Below are 17,384 nucleotides of genomic sequence, written 5' to 3' on the forward strand. Positions count from 1 at the left end.
CTTGGCAGGAACTGACTTCTTCACATGACGGAGCGGGTCCTGGTCTCACCTTTGTCTGACCGTTGTCACTGGAGGAAAGGAGAATTTGTTGACTTCGACCTTGATCTTCATTCAATGCTTCTACATTTCAAAGCACATGGTAGCTCGCTCGGACTACTTAAGAGGTTCAAAGTGGCTCAAATCGATGTCCCAGCTCTCAGCTCCACCACCCCTCCACATGCAGCGGGCATGGCGAACTGCGAATCTTCCATCTCTTAAATCTCCGCAAAACACTCGGCGTGCAATGTGATCATATGACGAATCATGAAACGCCTTCGCTCATGAGAAAACAAACGACCGCAAAATGTCATCGCTGAACAGCTCAGGGCTGGAAGAAGATGATGTGGATATGTACTACTATTATGGTCATCAAGGTCGTGAGGGAGGATGTCTTCTCCGGATATGGCAGCCGTTGTACGATACCCCTCACAGGAAGCCGCCTTGCGCTCCGTGGTAAACACCTTGCTGCAAAGTGTCCGGCGGCATATTGGCGCGGATCTCCTTGGGATTCCTGTAGCCGGTGCTACTCTGGCTACGGCTCGGCAAAGTGAACGGAGGAATGGTCGTTTCGTTCAGACGAAAGTCGGAGCCGTGCATTGGAGCCGGCGGCGGGGGAGGCGGCACTGGAATCTGATCGACGCTCTGGGCTGCCATGGCTTGTTCGTAGGGGGATTTCGCTCGCTCGGTCATGCTCTCTCGACGCAGATGGCCTCGCTGCATGGGCATTGGCGGGAGCACCGTCTCGTATGGGTTGGGTCCGGAGGGTTTGTAGTCGACTGGTGGCGATTTGGCGCGACTCTTTGAGCCACTGCGCATGCGATCGCCGAATCCACGGAACCGAGCGCCGAAGCCATCGCCGCTGGGTTGATTCCTTCGATGCTGAAGGGAGGGCTCAGCTGTGGCTGCTCGAACCATGGGCATTGGCAACATTGGTCCTCGAGGGTCTATTGCATTCGTGGTGTCATCATCTTCGATCGCGATTTGGATGTCGCCCACGTTACCTCGCGCCGGCTGATACATGGTTGGCGGCGGAGGTGGTGGAGGCGGCCCGGCCAGATGCTGTAACTCCGGAAGCAGCATCGGTGGCGCCTCTGGAACGATCACGATGTGGTCTTCGCTGTGAAGAGCCGCATCTATGCTGGCCGGCATTGGATCCTCCCGCAGTCGCCCAACATCTGGTGGCGAAATCTTGCGGATGTGACCGCGACCTCCGGAGAGGCGGCGAGAAGATTGAGAAGCGGCAGGTTGATACGAAGAACTTCCAAGCATGGACTGCTTTTCGGGCGGAGCTGAAGCCGATCGCTGTGGTCCTTGTGGAGTCTTCTGTCCGAATACGGTTGAAGGCAAGAGTGGTCCGACTGAATCGCTGTTCTCGGAGAGGGCAGAACGAGCGACATCCGACGACATGGTAGAGTAATGCAAGCCGGAGGACTGGAGAGAAGATGCTTGGCTCAGACTAGAGCCCGTGACTTGACTCAGGCTGCTGCCCAGCGAAGACAGCTCACTGAACTTTCCAGGAATATCCGGCACAGGAGGAGCACCACCCTCTCGCTCATTCGGATCGGCACTCATGTAGCGCGGATGCCTCATGGCTCTGGGTGTCGCAGGAAGGCCGATTGGTGCAGACGGAGTGGACGTTCCGGTGATTCTGCTACCGTAGTTGCCGTAGCGCGACATCGCTTCCGGGTCGACCGTCTGGCTTCGTGATAGTGGAGGTTGATAAGACGTCGGACTATCTCCAAGTTCAGTGTGCGATCGAGAGGCCATCGGTGGTCTACCACCGCTAGGAAGGTCGCCAGGGAGAGGAATCGCTGGAGCAGATGGTCTTCTTGCGAGGGAACGACGCCTTGCCTCCAATTCTTGTGCAGCAATTTGCTTGCGAGTGAGCGTGCGAGCCCTTGGTTCTGGAGTCCTGGAAGTCGTTGCCTCCGAAGGCATGTACGCTCCAGGTTCGGCATCATTGTGCGACACTTCCGAGCCAACAGCATTCGCAGCGCTGGGTCCGCGACTGCTTGATCGCTCACGTTGATCCCGACTGGCATGCCTGCGATCTTGCAGTGCATCCCCACCAGGTTGTCGGCTTGAGCCACGAGCTCTAAAGCGAAGGCCATGACCATCACTCTTTGTCTCGTCGTCCTCTTCCCCGAAGCGTTTGGAAGACAATACCGGCAGAGATGGCGAACGAGGTGCCGATGATGCATCGCGACCTTGACTCCTGCCGCGGGTGCTGCTAACGTCAATTGGTGCCAAGCTACCAATTCTCGCCGCTTTCTCATCCGCTTGCCGCCGAGACTGTTTCCCAGCCGACATTTGAGAAATGCCGCTTCGATGAGAGTCCGTGGGAGACGTCATCTTGTAGAAGTTCTCGTCATCTGTGGTGGCGGGCTCAGCGGCTTGTGGGAAAGAGGCTTGCTGGAACTCCTCTGGTGACATGGGAACCGGCGACGAAGGCGAGCGTTTTCCAGGCTTAATGTAAGTAACATTCCTGCCACGAGACTCCGACGGGTCGCGCATGCGGCTGCTGGCGCGACTCTCTGCACGCCTGCGGCTGGTGTTGCGAGATCTGCTCCCGGCCCGTGACCGACTCTTCGCGCGCTCTTGCCGGGCGGCATTGCGAGCCTCTTCGACGCTGTTGATGTACGCGTCTATGGCTTTGCCCTTGTTACTCCTCATGCTACCTCCAGTAAGAGGCCCCGGACTGAAAGCTCCGCTACGACCGGTGCCAAGGTTGTCGCTCATACCACTTGCGTTCGTACTGGGACCAGGAGAAAGTGCATTGCCGTACGACGTCTGCACAATCTCAACTGCGAGACCTTCCGGCTTTCGTCCATGGGAATCGCTCCGCTTGCCAGATTCTTCTCTCAGCCTTGCAAAGACACCTTGAGCCGGGGATGGTAGGTGATCCTCGTCTTGGATCAATTGTCCGAGCCTTGCGGCATCGAACACGCTCGGCCGCACCGCTGTTGCAGGCTCCGGGACGCTGCTGCTGACGGACGGCGCACGACTCGATCGACTTGGAGCTCTTGGTGGTTGATCGCGAGCGGCAGTGAGCGGGGTGGCCATCTCTTTGGCTTCTTGCTTTGCTCGTTCTATATCACCGCGCGACGGAAGCCGTTTTCTTCTGGTGAAGCCACCGGGAGTGGCAGTCCGTGCCGTAGATGGCTCACGAGCCTGGTTGCCAGTCTTCCAAGGCTGGACACCTCCCGGTGAGAGCGCTGACTGTGCGATCGGCGTGAAGCCAACGGCAGTGGCGACTGCTTTGGTTGTGGCTGGATCGTCACCAGATACTGGCGCCCCTCTGTCTCCAAACGTAGTAATGAGCTTGAGAGATGCATTCATAGCTGTAAGTCGTCCTGATCCAGAGCGAGATGGCGGTGATAGTGGCGGACTAGACATCCCGCCGGCGCTTGTTGGCTGCGTGAGACGCTCTTGTTGTGCTGCGTAGACAGCATCCTGTGCTCGTGGGGAAAACCAAGGCTCAGAGGTCTCAATGCTGGTGCACGAGAAGCATCTCACGGCCAGTTCTGCCTGTCCTTGTCCCACCGCGGCTTCTCCCCATTTCCGGATCAAGTATGATATCCGTTGCCAGTCCGAAGGGTACGTTAGGCAGGTCAGAAGCACAGCTTCCACCCAGTACTTTTGAGAGACGTAGATCTCGATGGCATCGTTGTTTTCTCCAAGTCCCAGAAGGATGGCGACTGCTGGATGAATGTCACCTTTCTCAAGCAAACGCTGCACGAAGGCTTCTCCCACTTTCTTTTGCGACTCTGCACCGATTGAGCTCAAAGCAAGGAGCATCCAGTCGGAAGAGGTCATAGATTCCGAGCCAACCATGGAGGCCATGCTGTCCGCTCCCATGTCGCCGAGCCACTTGGCAAGGAGGACAGCGCTCGCAGAGCCAGGACGGTGGCGGGCGAGTTCGTCCCTCAGCAGACTTCGAACGTCGTCATTCCACCCGAAGACGGTGCTCAGCATCTCGCGTTGCAATAGCTCAGGAGTCCGGGCCGACTGTCCGTAATGTGGTGTTCGGAAAGCCACGTTGGCTAGTCGAGCTTTGATCGTTGGGAAAAGTTCCATCGATGCCGTTTCTTGAGACTCCTGTGGACTACGCAGCACCTCTTTGCGAAGATTCGAGCTCTGTCGTGAATGGCGAGCCTGCGATTGAGATTGTGACAAGCCTCCCATCGATGAGACGGATCGTATTGACATACTTTCATGGCCCGTCCTCGATGGCGCGCCGAATGAAAATTCAGTCCCATCATACCCTGTGCTTGTCGAGGCTCGTGAAGAGTCGGGTCGATCGTACAAGTACTTTCGTCCCGTGCGTCGGCCAGAACTTTTGGAACTGACAGAGGACGCCCTGCTCGAAAGTGGACTCAGGGGCATCACTTTATCGCGAAGTTCCGATTCGAGAGCATCGAGTGAGTCCATTTCTTGTGCGATCTTCTGCAAAGGAGAAAGTGCTCCACTTTCGTCGGCGCTACTTTCCGTATCCGTGTATGCCAGTGGGACTTGATCATATGAGGGTTGGTTCGTGTGCTCTACGTAGGGGTTCTTGCGCTCCTCGAGCATGGTAGGTGGAGTGGGAGGAGTGTTCGCCGGCGCGTGTTGAGCATTGGCAACCTGCGCGGGCTGATTGCCCGGAGTGATGTCGTACTGGTAGACCGTGTGATTTCGACCGAGAGCGAACAGTGTCGCAGTTGGTCCAAAACCTGCAATTCCCACCACGCCATCCACGGTCGGGATCATTTCGTAGGTGACCTTTTTCGTCCGAACGTCCCAGGATCGAGTTTCACTGCCCTGTGGATTAGCTGTACTCATTCATCGAGCAGGTCACAGTTGAGAGCTTACCCATCAGCATGCTGTACAATGCGACCGTTCTTTGACCACGCAAACCAACAGGGCCGACCAGTATTCTGTACTTCTGGTCGCTGCAACACTCGGATGATGTTGGGTACCTCCGTGTGAGGTACTTTGGGCACGCTCCATACCCGGAGATCGCCATCCGAGGTTTGCGTTGCCAACATGTCCGTCTTTTGTTTCGAAGAAGAGCCGTGCCATGCCAAATCAGTGATGCGAGATGGTGATCGATTTGTGTTTAGCGTATGGAGGATTGTGAATGAGGGTTGCAATGTTGCGATTAGTATTGAGCCATTGAGGTAGCCTATGGCAAAGGTTCTGCAGTCGGAAGCCGGTGCTATTGCTGTGATCGGATCGAAGATCGTTCGTGCCGAGACATGCTCGGATGTGGATGGCTCGAAGAGGATGATGTTGCCCTGGTCGTTGGCTGATTGACATCAGCTGAATGCGCATCGCGACCAACACAACCATTCAGACGTACCGAAAGCAATATTGCCATTGCGCATGAAAGCGGCCGCGCGCATGTGCTCGTAGGCGGAAAAGCGAGCCACTTCTCCACCGCTGAGGATATCCCATACAATTGCGGTCTTGCCAATGTCGAAGCTCACAGCCAGCCGACCCGAGCCTCGATCACTGATATTGTCAACAGCTATCCATAGCACATCTTCGCGGTGTTTCTCGAATCGCCGCTCGATCGAGAGGGTATCGTGGTGGAGGACAAGGATCTGGTTCCGCTGTGCGTATAGCATGTAAGAAGCCGTGGCTGCACACGCCTCAAACTCTTGCTCTCCATTTTCAGGTGTGAGGGTCGTCGGCGGTGGTGTGGGCCTCGCGGAGAGCGAGTTCTTCGAGGCGGTTGATCTCGTGGATTCCGACCTTCGCCTAGGAACCGGACCGAGAGACATGGTGCTGGACTAGAGGAAGGGCGGTCAGTTCATCAATCTGGTGATGTCGTGATGGTGCTGGCCGTAGGCATGGTCTGGCTCGACAAGACAGATTGGAATGGGCCACTTCAAGGAGGCCGGCAGGCCAATGCAGCACGGACGGAATCCGACACTCTTGTAGGGAGATGGGAGGAAGTGCGTGCAGTTCCACGTACCAGACATGCGCGCTAAAAGACTGAAGTCACACGCGGTGTACCTCGAGCCGCGAGCGGAGCTCTGGAGGAGTTCTCGTGCGCTTCGGGCTCCACTGCCGCGAATTGAGATGCCGGACGACGTTTGCAGCAGACTCGTGCAGCCGCGCTTTGAAGGGTGGGCGTCTGCGATGGGAGACTGCAGGAAGAGCTAGAGCTGGCGTCTAGAGCTGGAGCTGGAGCTGTCCCTGGTAAGTAAGGGTAAGGAAACAACGCAAGGTGAAATGCAGATGGAGGAAGACAAGCAGAGACGGACAGCAGAGGCTGAAGTTGGACTCGGGGGCTCGCAAGCGATCAGACCTGAGCCATCTCACCTGGCATGGTGATGAAGAGCTCGGGGGTCTCTAGACGAGCGGCTAAGCATCTTTGCAGGATGCACACTTCGTCGTCGCTGTTGGCCCAGTATTTGGCCGTGCAGGCCATCCAGCGGCTATGGTGTGCCTATGGCCCGCCGAACGAGCCGAATCGTCGTGTCATTCGCTCCACCGGCGGACCGCTGGGGTCACCGAGGGCCGGCCATGACGCTCCCACGCGCCTTTTCATGTGCGCAGAGGTGCAGACGCCCACCGCACGCTGTTCGCTGTATGGAGCAAAAGCATCAGGGAAGTCTCGACCGACGAGGTCGAGATATGCGGAGAACCGTTCGCTTCGGCGCGCTGATTGGCCGCGCCGTTCCGAGCTAAGGTACGCCACGCACACTTTAAACGAGGGGGCCGGCGGCTATTGCTGTGTGAGTGTGAGTGGGAGTGTGATGCGAAGATGTGTTGAATTCTGGGTATATTGCTCCGTCTAGTTACCTTATATCATATAGTCGCCTGTCATCGCGCTGATGATATCGTGAAGACGGACGATCTCAGGAGTGACGTCTCCCGCCACGACGTGCCTCCCCCCCAGTTCACACATCAATCACCACGCCGCATGCGAACTGCATCCTCATCGCTCCCCGATGCCCAATCCACGCAGCTGGGTCCCTTTGGACCTTGCATTGCTGTGCATGCTGAGCTACTTTTAGTTCTTTGCCCAACCAATACATGAACGATCCCGGTTTGCTGCGCTGTGCTTTGCTGGCCGCCATCGATAGTTCCTGACAGCGATCCGCATGGCCATGCTGTCCGACATCAGCGGAGCAATTCCCGTCATACGACTGCAGAGTCACCTGTTCGGGATATCAAAGGTGACACCTCATCATACCGTTACATGCGGCCACACCGCTCGCATTTCAGCCCAGCCATCTGACTCTTTTCTCGGAGAATACACAGACTTGTACATGTGAACGTATTACAAGAACGTGTTCTGCATTGCTTAGTATCGGCTTGTCTGCGGTAAGTACCGCCTCTCACTTCTTTCATTCAGGTACGCGCACAGCTTGGACGGAGACGGTGCTCGTCAAAGCTGCCAACGTGTCCGATCGGCCCATACGCTGCACCGTCCGCTGCATTCACGGATCCTGCTCCCCGCCGAAGCGATCTCCACCTTTCGTTTCCTTGTGACGAACCAAGGCTGGCTTTGCTGGACAGTCGAGGTATGCGAGTTTGGTTCTGCTCTGCCAATAGCCTGCATCCTGGCAGCGAGGCCCAGTGTCTGCATGGCTCTCTGGCTGGTCGCAGATGCGATGACAGCACATACACATGGAAGAGCCAGACGCATCGCGCGAGCATCGTTGGGAGGATGGGGAGTCTTGCTTCACGACTCGTAGCTGGCGGTCCGCAGATCGATGTGACGATGCGTGCTCATGCTTTTCGCATGGGATCATTGGCTCCGGAGCTCGTTTAAACTGACAGGGGGACTCAAATGTTGGTGATTTCAGTTGACTTTGAAAGGTGGCGATTTCGCTCAGGTCTTGCGCTTGCTGGAAGTGGAGCTACTGCGTCGTTCTTTCTTGGGCTCCGTACTGCAGCGTCTGGGCTTGATCGGAACGACGGGAGGCAGTAAAGGTCGGGCAAGCCAAACTTCAGCCGAGCGCGGTGGCGGCGGTGGCTCACTCAGATATGCTTCATCGTCGTTGCCCCACAGGTCCTCATCGCTGACATATGCGCTCGTGTGGCCAGTGGATGAAGATTGCCAGCTCGAGTAGGCGCAGGATGAGTATGGATTTGAGATGGAGGACGGAGCGTTGAAGCTCTCTCTTCGAGATGAGGAGCAGGAGGGAGACGTGGCGATAGCGATAGCGATCGATCGACTTGATGTTGAGGTGGAGAGAGGATCGACCGTGGTGATGTCGCGGCTGGTTGCAGAATTGAACGACATTGTTGTGATTGTGGTGATGTCTGTGCAAATTCCTCGAGTTGTTGGTTGAAAGTTCCTCAATCAGGCAAGCAGTGATGTGTGAGATATGCCGACGATGAGTGCATGTAGGCTGGGGCCAAACGGGATATAAGTAGATCCAGTCGACGCAACAAACAAAGACTGCGTCAAGGGCAGGACCGGTAGGTCGCAGATGATGCGAGAGAGCGACAAACGACTCAGCCGTGTGATATGATGTGTCAGTTTGCGACTTGTGTGACTCGGCGGACAAAGCAAAAGACAGAGGACCGAGCGGCGGATGATATAGCAACCTGACCGTGGGCCGTGGCCACACGGCACATCATCCTTTCATCAGCCCAGTTTTTCCCCGGACGAGGGGCGTGCAAGGCGTGTCACCCACATTCCGCGCCCCACGGTACGCCCGCAAGGAAGACGACTCGTCCGAGAATCCCACGGGTGACGAGTCGACGAGCAAACGACGGGAGTTGCCCAGAGCGGTAATCCCTCCATCCGAGGCGGCAGTGAAGTCGGGAATCTAGGGCTGTGGGGGTTAAAATGGAGAAGGTTCAGATTCCCCGCCGGCCATGACGCTGTAGTCTCAGACGCACAGACTATACTTGGCGGCGCTAATCCCCTTCGGGGGCGCCTTCCTGTATAGTCTAAGAGCGCAACAGCCGAACTAGGTAATAGAGGGTTAGCTGAAATCTGAAAACTTGTATATTAGTCTGAACGCCTGTCTAATACCCGTAAACGATTCGTATAACTTGTAGAATTAATCTAATATAATTTGTTTACGCCTGATCGCAATAGCCGTACCTTAGTTGCCTAAAAGGGAATCTCTAGCCGCTCCTAGACCTCTAGACGTATTATATCCTCCCTTTATATAACACTACCTCTACCCGCCTTTGCGCTACTAATCGTCTATACCTATCCGGCGAAGGTAGCTATTATATAACTTATACTTAGTTATACCGCAGGGTACTCGACTAAGCCTGTGCGTTTATGCGTGCTATTAGGGCTTCCCTCTTCTGCTATCTAACCGCTCTATCCTCTGCCTCCTGCTAAGCGCGGGCAGCTATACTAGACCCGCGACCTAAAGAGGTTAAAGCGACGTTTATATTAGTACTCGGGGTTAGGTCTTAACGCCTAGCAGCTGCCGGTAGTACAGTAACTAACTAACGTCTAACGCTTAGCTCTCGTCTCTCTCTATGCCTGACTCTACTGCCGTCTAGCGCATTTCCGCTATACTCTAGCCTCTACGATACTAAGCTGCCTAGCTAAATAGTATCTACCTTCTTCTAAATGTTCCTAGTGTGCGTAGGCTTCGGTTCGTAGTACGGAATCCTAGGCGCGAGGTATCTGCTCGTAGTCTCGCGTGCTAGCTACGCTACAGCAGCGTAGTAGGATAGCGGGTTTCGGTTGCGGACGTCTTCTAGCACGGCGCTACGCCTATCGCCGACGCCTGCGCGGCTGCTGTATGTTCCCCTAGGGCGAGGAGCTGCTATCTCGTATACGTTGTCGTACTCGTAGTCTAGGAAGGTGCTCGATAGTAGTACCTCTATCTAGCGTCGGACGCGCTAGCGCACTCTCTAGAGAGTTCCTTTGCGAGGATTACGCTCGACAGTCTCTTCGTATTGCTAGCACATGCTAATCTTTAGATGTTAGTAGCTGCGAGCGACTAGTCAGGCTCGATACGCACCTAAATAGGTAGTAATTAATAAGTAGATGCGGAAGAGGATAATTAGGCTAGACTAGTAGAAGGCGATCGTTGTTAATGTCGATGCGATATGTTTAAACGTTATTAATATCCGAGAGATAAATGCTTCGCCCTGTTGCGTCTGTTTTGTCTTCGCGTCGTCGTCTTGTTTGCCTAGTAAATGTGCAGGTCTACGCAGGCGTTGCGCGTACGTAATGTCGGATTGTTTCCTTAATCTATGTTAGCTGTTATATAATCTCGCTAGACGATCCGACTAATGTGTAGTTTAGCTGTTAGTCCGCCGGTCGCAAATATCGTAGCTAATACTCTACCTAACTACCCGTGTGCTGCGTGCCGCTCCGCCTGTCGATTGTAGCCTAGGGCTCTAGGCGATGCTACTTTAGCTGCTTGCCGTTTAGCTGCTTGCCGTTTAGCTGCTTGTTGTTCTGCTACTTGTCGTTCTGCTACTAAGTCTGCGTTATTAGAGGCTCTAGGTAATAGTCTTGCGTCGGATAACGTGCGCCTATCTAGATGCTCTACTTCTTAAGTAACCTGGCGAGGTTATTAATAAGTTTTGCCGGCCGAGGACTGTCTAGCTAGTATTATGTCGGTTCTGCTATTACTGCATTACTATGCGGGCTACACAGGTAGCCGGGCGCTCTACTGCGCCGAGGCTAAAGGCTATGTTAGACTCCTTAGTCCGGTTCTTTGTATTAGGCCCGTCCCCCTTACTATCGGCTATTAGGCGAAGGTTAATATATCTAAGTTGTCGTCGTAGCCTGGCTTAGGTTATATTACGGTATATAATACTTTTAATAAGAAACTGGTAGACATAAGCAGGCTTTTAGGGTTTAATTGAAATCTACTTAACTAAACGCTCGAGCTATCGCCTGTAGGGCTATCCTAACGACAGGCAAGCAACTAATAGTAGTGCTAAAGGTTCTATGCACTTTACTATTAAAAGGGACTCGCGAAATAAACACTAAAGCTAACACCTGTAGGGCTATCCTAGAGACAGGTAAGCTATAAAGAATGCTCGTGTCGCATCTTACCTAAGTGCTGTAAACATACTTATAAAATTAGTTAAATGTAGTTAACGCTCGCGCTCGCCACCTCTAAATTATTTGCCTCTACGCCTGTCTAACTTCTTTAGCCTACTACTAGGAGGAACCCGGCTACCGTAACTCTAGTCCTAGTGCAAAAAGATGCTTCGGACGACGTATCTATCTAAGTCGATCGAACCCTTGTTTCGCTTACGTCCCGGGCTTAGGTTAACCTATCTAGGCGAGAAGAACGTGCCGGTTAGTTCGCCGCCCTCTAAGACGTGTCTTCCGCCGGAAGGGCTGTCCTGCTAAACGTCGAATCCGAACGGGGTAAATAACTTCTTCCCGCTTCGCTTAGTAGAGTTAGCTATTAGAGTATGCGGATCGTTGTGCCGGGACTTCGTAGGCGTCTCCTTAGGCGTCTGCTTCTTCGCCGGCCTCTCCTTCCGAGAGGACCTTATTCTAGCCTCCTCGCGGGCAGCCTCCTCCCGCTCCTCCCTAATCTCGTCCGCTAACCGCGCCTTGTCCTCGCGCACTTTATTACTCGTGTAGCAAGTTGTCCTACGACCTAGGACCTTAGACGCGTCTGCTATCTCTACGTCCGATTGCAGAGCGCCTATCGAACAAGTACTTATGCGCCTATTATATGCAGGCGTCTTTAGCTAGATAGAAGGCGGCGCTATCGTTACCGGAGGACTGTCTAGATCTAGAAGGTTGCAACGGGAGTAGTCTTAGTTAATTACTTTGTTAACCTCTCCCTACGCTTCCTTTAGAGCGGTTTTTAGGCAGTCGGTGTACTCTTCCGCGTCGAATCGAGCGTCGTATCTAAACAGGACTATAATGTACCTATACTTCTTATATTTGCCTGAGACGCGTCCGCTGCTGTAGTGCGTTACAACCTCGGGGACATTCTCTATGCTTATAAAGAGTAACATGTCGGAGATCTTTATTTAAGTGTCTCCTAAGCTAGGAAGACGCTCCGTCTCTTCGTCCTCCTTACTCTCCTTACGGTCCGGCGTCGCTTCCTTCGTATACTTCGTAGCTAGACTGTTCGTAGCTAGACTGCACTTGTTGTAATTGCTATAAAGTAGGCAGTTAGTACAGGTACCTAAGAAGAGGAACTCTCTATCCCTAGCCCTCTCCTGCACAGGGTATAGCCAGACGATATAGTCGTTTGCGAATCTATTCGGATCGTTAGCTAGGCCGCACTTTGTATAAGTCTTAGTAGCCGATATAATAGCACCGCCTATCTAGAAAGTAGCTAGAATAGCTACTAGCTTCGTAGCGGAGGTACTAGGCACAAAGGTGCGTGTCTAATTGCCGAAGCGCCTTAGAATCTCCTTACTAGACACGAGCGCGTATAGACCGGTTCGGGAATCGTCTGCTAGTTCTATAATACTGGAATGCATGCGCCCTTAACGCCCTACGCGCTTGTTCACGTCCCTAATCACCGAGCCGGATTTCTAACATACTGCGCGGTAAAGCCCTTAAACGAACTTAATAATGTTGTCCTTGTAGAGCGTAACTTTTGCCTAGCTGTACTATTCCGTCCAAAACCACTCGGCGTACATATCGTACATGTCTTAACCCTCTGCCGAGATGCCCTAGTCGGCTAGCTTCCTCTGCACGCTAGGTGCTATAGTAAAACTATTTACGTATTAGTAAATCTCTATCTTTGTAGGCGTGGCGAAACTTACGCTTAAATGTAGTCTGCTAACGAGATTCTCCGTCTGTCGAAAGCGCAAGGTAGTTAGCGAGGATAGATAAGTGGTATAACGAGTAGTGTAGTAAAGGATAGATAAAGTAATAGTTAATAGAGGGATAGAAGGGCAATCGGATAGTATAAGAAGGTTAATAAAGAAGGAAGGAAGTTTAGTAACTGAAGTCGGGTAGAAGTAGGCGTCTTGCTACCTCTGCGAGCTGTATAATTAACGTCGTCGACGTAGTACGTGCACAGGTGTATAACCAATCTGCGTCTCGTAAAGGGCGTCTACACGTGAATTAGTCGTGCTAATGCCTAAAAGGGCGGTTAGTAAGTGCCTGAATGTAATGTTAAGGGCGTCTAACGTGTATACATGCGAGGCAGGTAATAGCATAGCTGTTAGCAAGTAAGGTTAGTCGCTATCGAAGTAAACATTACCTGCCTCGTCTTCGCTGTTAGGATCCTAAGGCGTCCTTATTAGTCTAGGAGTGATGTCTATCGCTGCTATGCGGCGGAGGTAAGGATCCGTTATTAGGTCCGGTAGTTCTATGTTTACCGGGATTAGATCTTAGTCTGCCTGTATAATCTAAAAGTCCTTTATAACTACATTCTTATTAAACCTCTCTAGTTAACTGCTACCCTTTACGTTGGTCACTAGGTTCTTAACACCTATAGCATACAAGTCCATAGCGTAAAAAGGGAGGACTGCATTCGCATCTGGATCGACTGCCTTCGTCGGCAGTGTTTCCTAGTAACAAATCGTTGCGACTACATATATCTCCTCGACTAACTTTGGTAAGGTATGCTTAGTATTCGTTACCTCCCCGAACCTAGCCTTAATAACCTCTCGTAGGTAGCCGGTATAGGTCGCTAAAAGCGCGGCTTCTTCTAGTTGGTTCTCGACGTCGAACGTGCCGTTGCGCTGGCTGGCCATTAATGTCTTTAGATACTAGTTGAGAAACTCATTCGCCCTGTCGATCTCGAACTAACTGTCGTCCGCACTAGCTATGTTCACCAGTCCGTTAGCTAGTATAGCCCGCTGTAGTATCGGATAAGACGTCTCGGTGTCCGTTAACTACTTTATCTATAGCATAATAAATGTGTAATTCTTGTGTAATCTGGCGTAGAAGATTAAGATGCATTAGTTAATTACCTGGCGGAGTAGTCCGATATCCGTATACTTTACAGCTCGCGATAGTATCTAATACGTCTTAACGACATAAAGGAATCGGATGTAATTCCTACGCTCTTCGTTGCCGTCGGCTATAGCGGCAGCCTTATTAGTCGCACTAGCCTTCTTCGACTAATGCCTCTTTAATAAATACGAGTTCTTTGCCTTAATAGTGTCTCCCTCTAGGTAGTCCGCATCTAACGAGCGGGCCTTGTGCGAGAAGGCCTTCTCGTAGACCTTATCTATTAGACTAGTAAACCCTTGGCGAGTAAGTGCGCGAATGTAGGTCGATATCGCTGTCCGACTGCACACGACTAGCTTAAGCTCTTCGTACACAAATGCGAGTATTCTAGTATTAAAACTGTCTAAGGTTAGACGCTCTAGGTGGCTGTAGGGTGCATAGAATAAGGGGTATATCTTCCTTTCTATTAGTCCTCGATAGACTATTAATAAAGATTTAGTAGCGCAGCCTTCCCGCCTATTAAAGTTATTCTCGATTGCCTAGATAAGGCACATCTTTAGGTAGAACAAACCTAGCAACGGTAGTACCTATTACATCTTATCGAATGCGTCGTCGTTCTCTCGAGCCTCCTTAAGGCATGTCCGGATGTTCTTTACCGACAACTGGTCGCTATACATTAGGAAGATAACATTCGTCCGATTGTATATATAGTGTTCTAGCTTCTCTCTTAGCGACCGCGTTCGTAGAATGTATAGTACCGTACCCGGCGACTGTCTAAGCGCCCTCGGGGGTCCGCTAGGTGTACTATAACTACGTAAGGCCGACGAATCGCGTCTGCCGTATAGAAAACTACTACTTGTTACCGCGGATGGCTATTAGGAAGTCGCAGGGGTGCTCTAGGCGGACGCAGAAGTCGACTATATCGCCGGATATAGTAGTTAGGAGGTTATAGGCGTGCTCTAGGACAGCTAAAAAGTCGACTAGGTTGCCGGATACTACTATTAGGATAGCTAGAAAGTCGACTAGGTCGCCGGATACTGCTGTTAAGATAGCTAGAAAGTAGACTAGGTTGCCGGATACTACTGTTAGGATAGCTAGAAAGTAGACTAGGTTGCCGGATACTACTGTTAGGATAGCTGGAAAGTAGACTAGGTTGCCGGATACTACTGTTAGGATAGTTAAACAGTAGACTAGGTCGCTGGGTATAACTAATAGGGTTGCTAGGAGTGTTTAATAGGACGACCTTCCGTATCTTAGGTAGCGTCGCTATTAGCGGCAGGATAAGGATTCTAGTAGTAGATTTGCTAGCTGCTAGTAGCGCCTTAGTAGTTATAAATAGTATCCCCTCTAGCCCTCGAGGATTGTGCGTCTTAGTGCCGTAAGAACTCGTTATATATGTCTCTATATCCGAGTTAGCGCTCGAGAATGTTCTCGATTACGGCATATATGCCTTCAGTCGTACCCTCGTATTCGAACATAAGATTTAGTATACATATTACGCTTTTCTACTTCTCTAGCCGGTCGATTGTAGGAAATGTAGGGAAGCCAGCGACATTGTCCTAGTCGATCTTGCTCTTTCTATGCTTATTACATGTAGCGGTCTCCCTACTAGTGCCCGGGTTAGTGCTAGACACTACTGTTCGATTACCGCGACGCGGAGGATCGTTATCGGCAGTAGTATCGACACCTAAACAATACGCGACTACGTTAGGATACAATCTAACGATAGCCGAGGTAATAAGGCTGCGTAAGATTTGTTTCTAGACAGCGTCGTATCGATTGCCGTCTCCTTCGAGTACGTCTGCGAGCTAAAGAGGCTTGTCCTTACGAAAATACTCCCGCTTTAGACTAGTCTGCGGCACCTCGATGCTTTTAAGCACTATGCTAGTCGTAACATGCTTTAGTTTATCCTTACGGTTATGCCTATGCTCCCCGGTTTTGTAGTAGATGTCCAGGTTATTGTGGACACTATGTATGCAGCAATCTCGTCCAAAGCCGGTAATACGGTCCTTCGCTAGGGAGTGCAGTTGTCGATTGCAGCAGTATATGCTTTTTAGTAACGCGCAGACACCTATTCCGGACAGCACTGCGATTACCCGCCGCTTTACGCCCTAGCTCTGGAGATATATTCCTAGCTAGTTCGGGAACTAACTGTAGTATCGCGGATGCTATGTCCGTCCGAGTAAGCTAGCAACTAGACCCACGCGCCTAAGCATGTAATTAGCTAGGATAGCCTTCCGTAGCAGACCTAATATCCCCTTAAAGAGTGCCTGTATTAATAGTACGCACTCTCCTATCGACTAAACCGCACCCTTGTAATCTAGATCTTCCGCGGGCATCTTTTGGTCCTACTGCCCGAACTCCTGAAAACGTAAGCATGTGTCCGTATATACACTAGACCTCCTTACCTAGCGCCCCCGCAACATCTCCAGTTCGTTGCACACTGCTTCCGTGTTTATCTACTTACCGGGAGGCATATGCTTAGATACTCTTGTATATATCTGATCTTTCTGCAACAGACTAGCTAACCTCTTAGTCCTAGTAGCTGCCGTCTCTGCCTAATTAGACGACGAGGCGCCCTTCTCACATAAGATATACAGCTCTACAAAGGTCCTAAATGTTATCCCTAACTCCTTTATTTAGGCTAGCAGGAGGTCTACCTTCTCTCTCTTCGTCTTGCCTTCGCCGTAACGGTTTCTCGGTCTCCGGACACTAGCATCCCGACTCTTGCTCGATCCAGACCCGCTGGCATTCGACGTCGACTAGGAGGGCGTTCGGACTAGAGGCGCCGGCTTAGGTAATTTGCGTTTACGCTGCGGACGCCCCCTTCGGGCGGCTAGAGTCGAGGCTTCTATAACTGTAGACATATGCACGAGGACAATATACTAGTAGAGAGAGATAACGAGGCGATGTTAAGGGCTCGAGCGGGGCTATTATTATAATACGCTAAAATCTGAAATCCTTAGCAAAACAGTCCACATCTTCAACTAGTCGACCTCTTTATAGACACTATCGACACCTAAACCCTACTAACTAAACCGATGCTTCTAGGGCACTGCGTTCGCTACCTGCGTCCGACTGCGCGATGTTGTTACGATTATTAGTTCGGGCGACACTATAGCCGGCACCGGAGAAGCTAACTAACGTCTAGCTGGCCGAATCTAGTTCGGATTTAACACAGTGCCGAAACGACGGCCGTCCGAACGAACTCTATTGTCGGATGCTTTAGGCGTAGCCTTTCGATAGCTAGTAGAAACTCCGGAATACGCTCTAGGCAGCGGGGTAAGACGGCGGACGGAAGAGCTAGGCGCGCGATTAGGAGGGAGGACGGCTCTACTAGATTACGCCTGCATAACCTTTAGCCTTTTAGGGACAGGCGCAGGCGGCTTACCGACTAGAGGGCTAGGCTCTCGTACCGGACCGGCGTAAGGACTATAGACGGACTAAGCAGCAAGCTTATAGTTTGGCTTACTAGCAGCCCTTACATCGTCCGAAGCGGACCTAGGAGATCGCTTAGGACTTGCAGAGAGTT

The 17,384-nt window shown here is 51.9% G+C and overlaps 3 protein-coding genes across 3 annotated transcripts; all 3 read right to left on the reverse strand.

Moving 5' to 3' along the window:
- Window positions 1-336: 336 nt before the first annotated feature.
- Window positions 337-5,804, reverse strand: MYCGRDRAFT_117813 (uncharacterized protein; the record flags this gene model as incomplete). Its single annotated transcript, XM_003849538.1, has 3 exons — window positions 337-4,834; window positions 4,891-5,326; window positions 5,381-5,804. 3 exons carry the CDS (start codon window positions 5,802-5,804, stop codon window positions 466-468), a joined length of 5,229 nt encoding a protein of 1,742 aa, XP_003849586.1.
- Window positions 5,805-7,314: 1,510 nt separating this feature from the next.
- On the reverse strand, window positions 7,315-7,794 carry MYCGRDRAFT_105802 (uncharacterized protein; the record flags this gene model as incomplete). The annotated part of the gene is made up of 1 exon (XM_003849537.1): window positions 7,315-7,794. One exon carries the CDS (start codon window positions 7,785-7,787, stop codon window positions 7,473-7,475), a length of 315 nt encoding a protein of 104 aa, XP_003849585.1.
- A 73-nt stretch (window positions 7,795-7,867) lies between these two features.
- Window positions 7,868-8,281, reverse strand: MYCGRDRAFT_95947 (uncharacterized protein; the record flags this gene model as incomplete). Its single annotated transcript, XM_003849536.1, has 1 exon — window positions 7,868-8,281. One exon carries the CDS (start codon window positions 8,279-8,281, stop codon window positions 7,868-7,870), a length of 414 nt encoding a protein of 137 aa, XP_003849584.1.
- Window positions 8,282-17,384: the final 9,103 nt, after the last annotated feature.

This window comes from Zymoseptoria tritici, chromosome 9 (genome assembly GCF_000219625.1).
Source record: "Zymoseptoria tritici IPO323 chromosome 9, whole genome shotgun sequence".
Lineage (NCBI taxonomy): Eukaryota > Fungi > Ascomycota > Dothideomycetes > Mycosphaerellales > Mycosphaerellaceae > Zymoseptoria > Zymoseptoria tritici.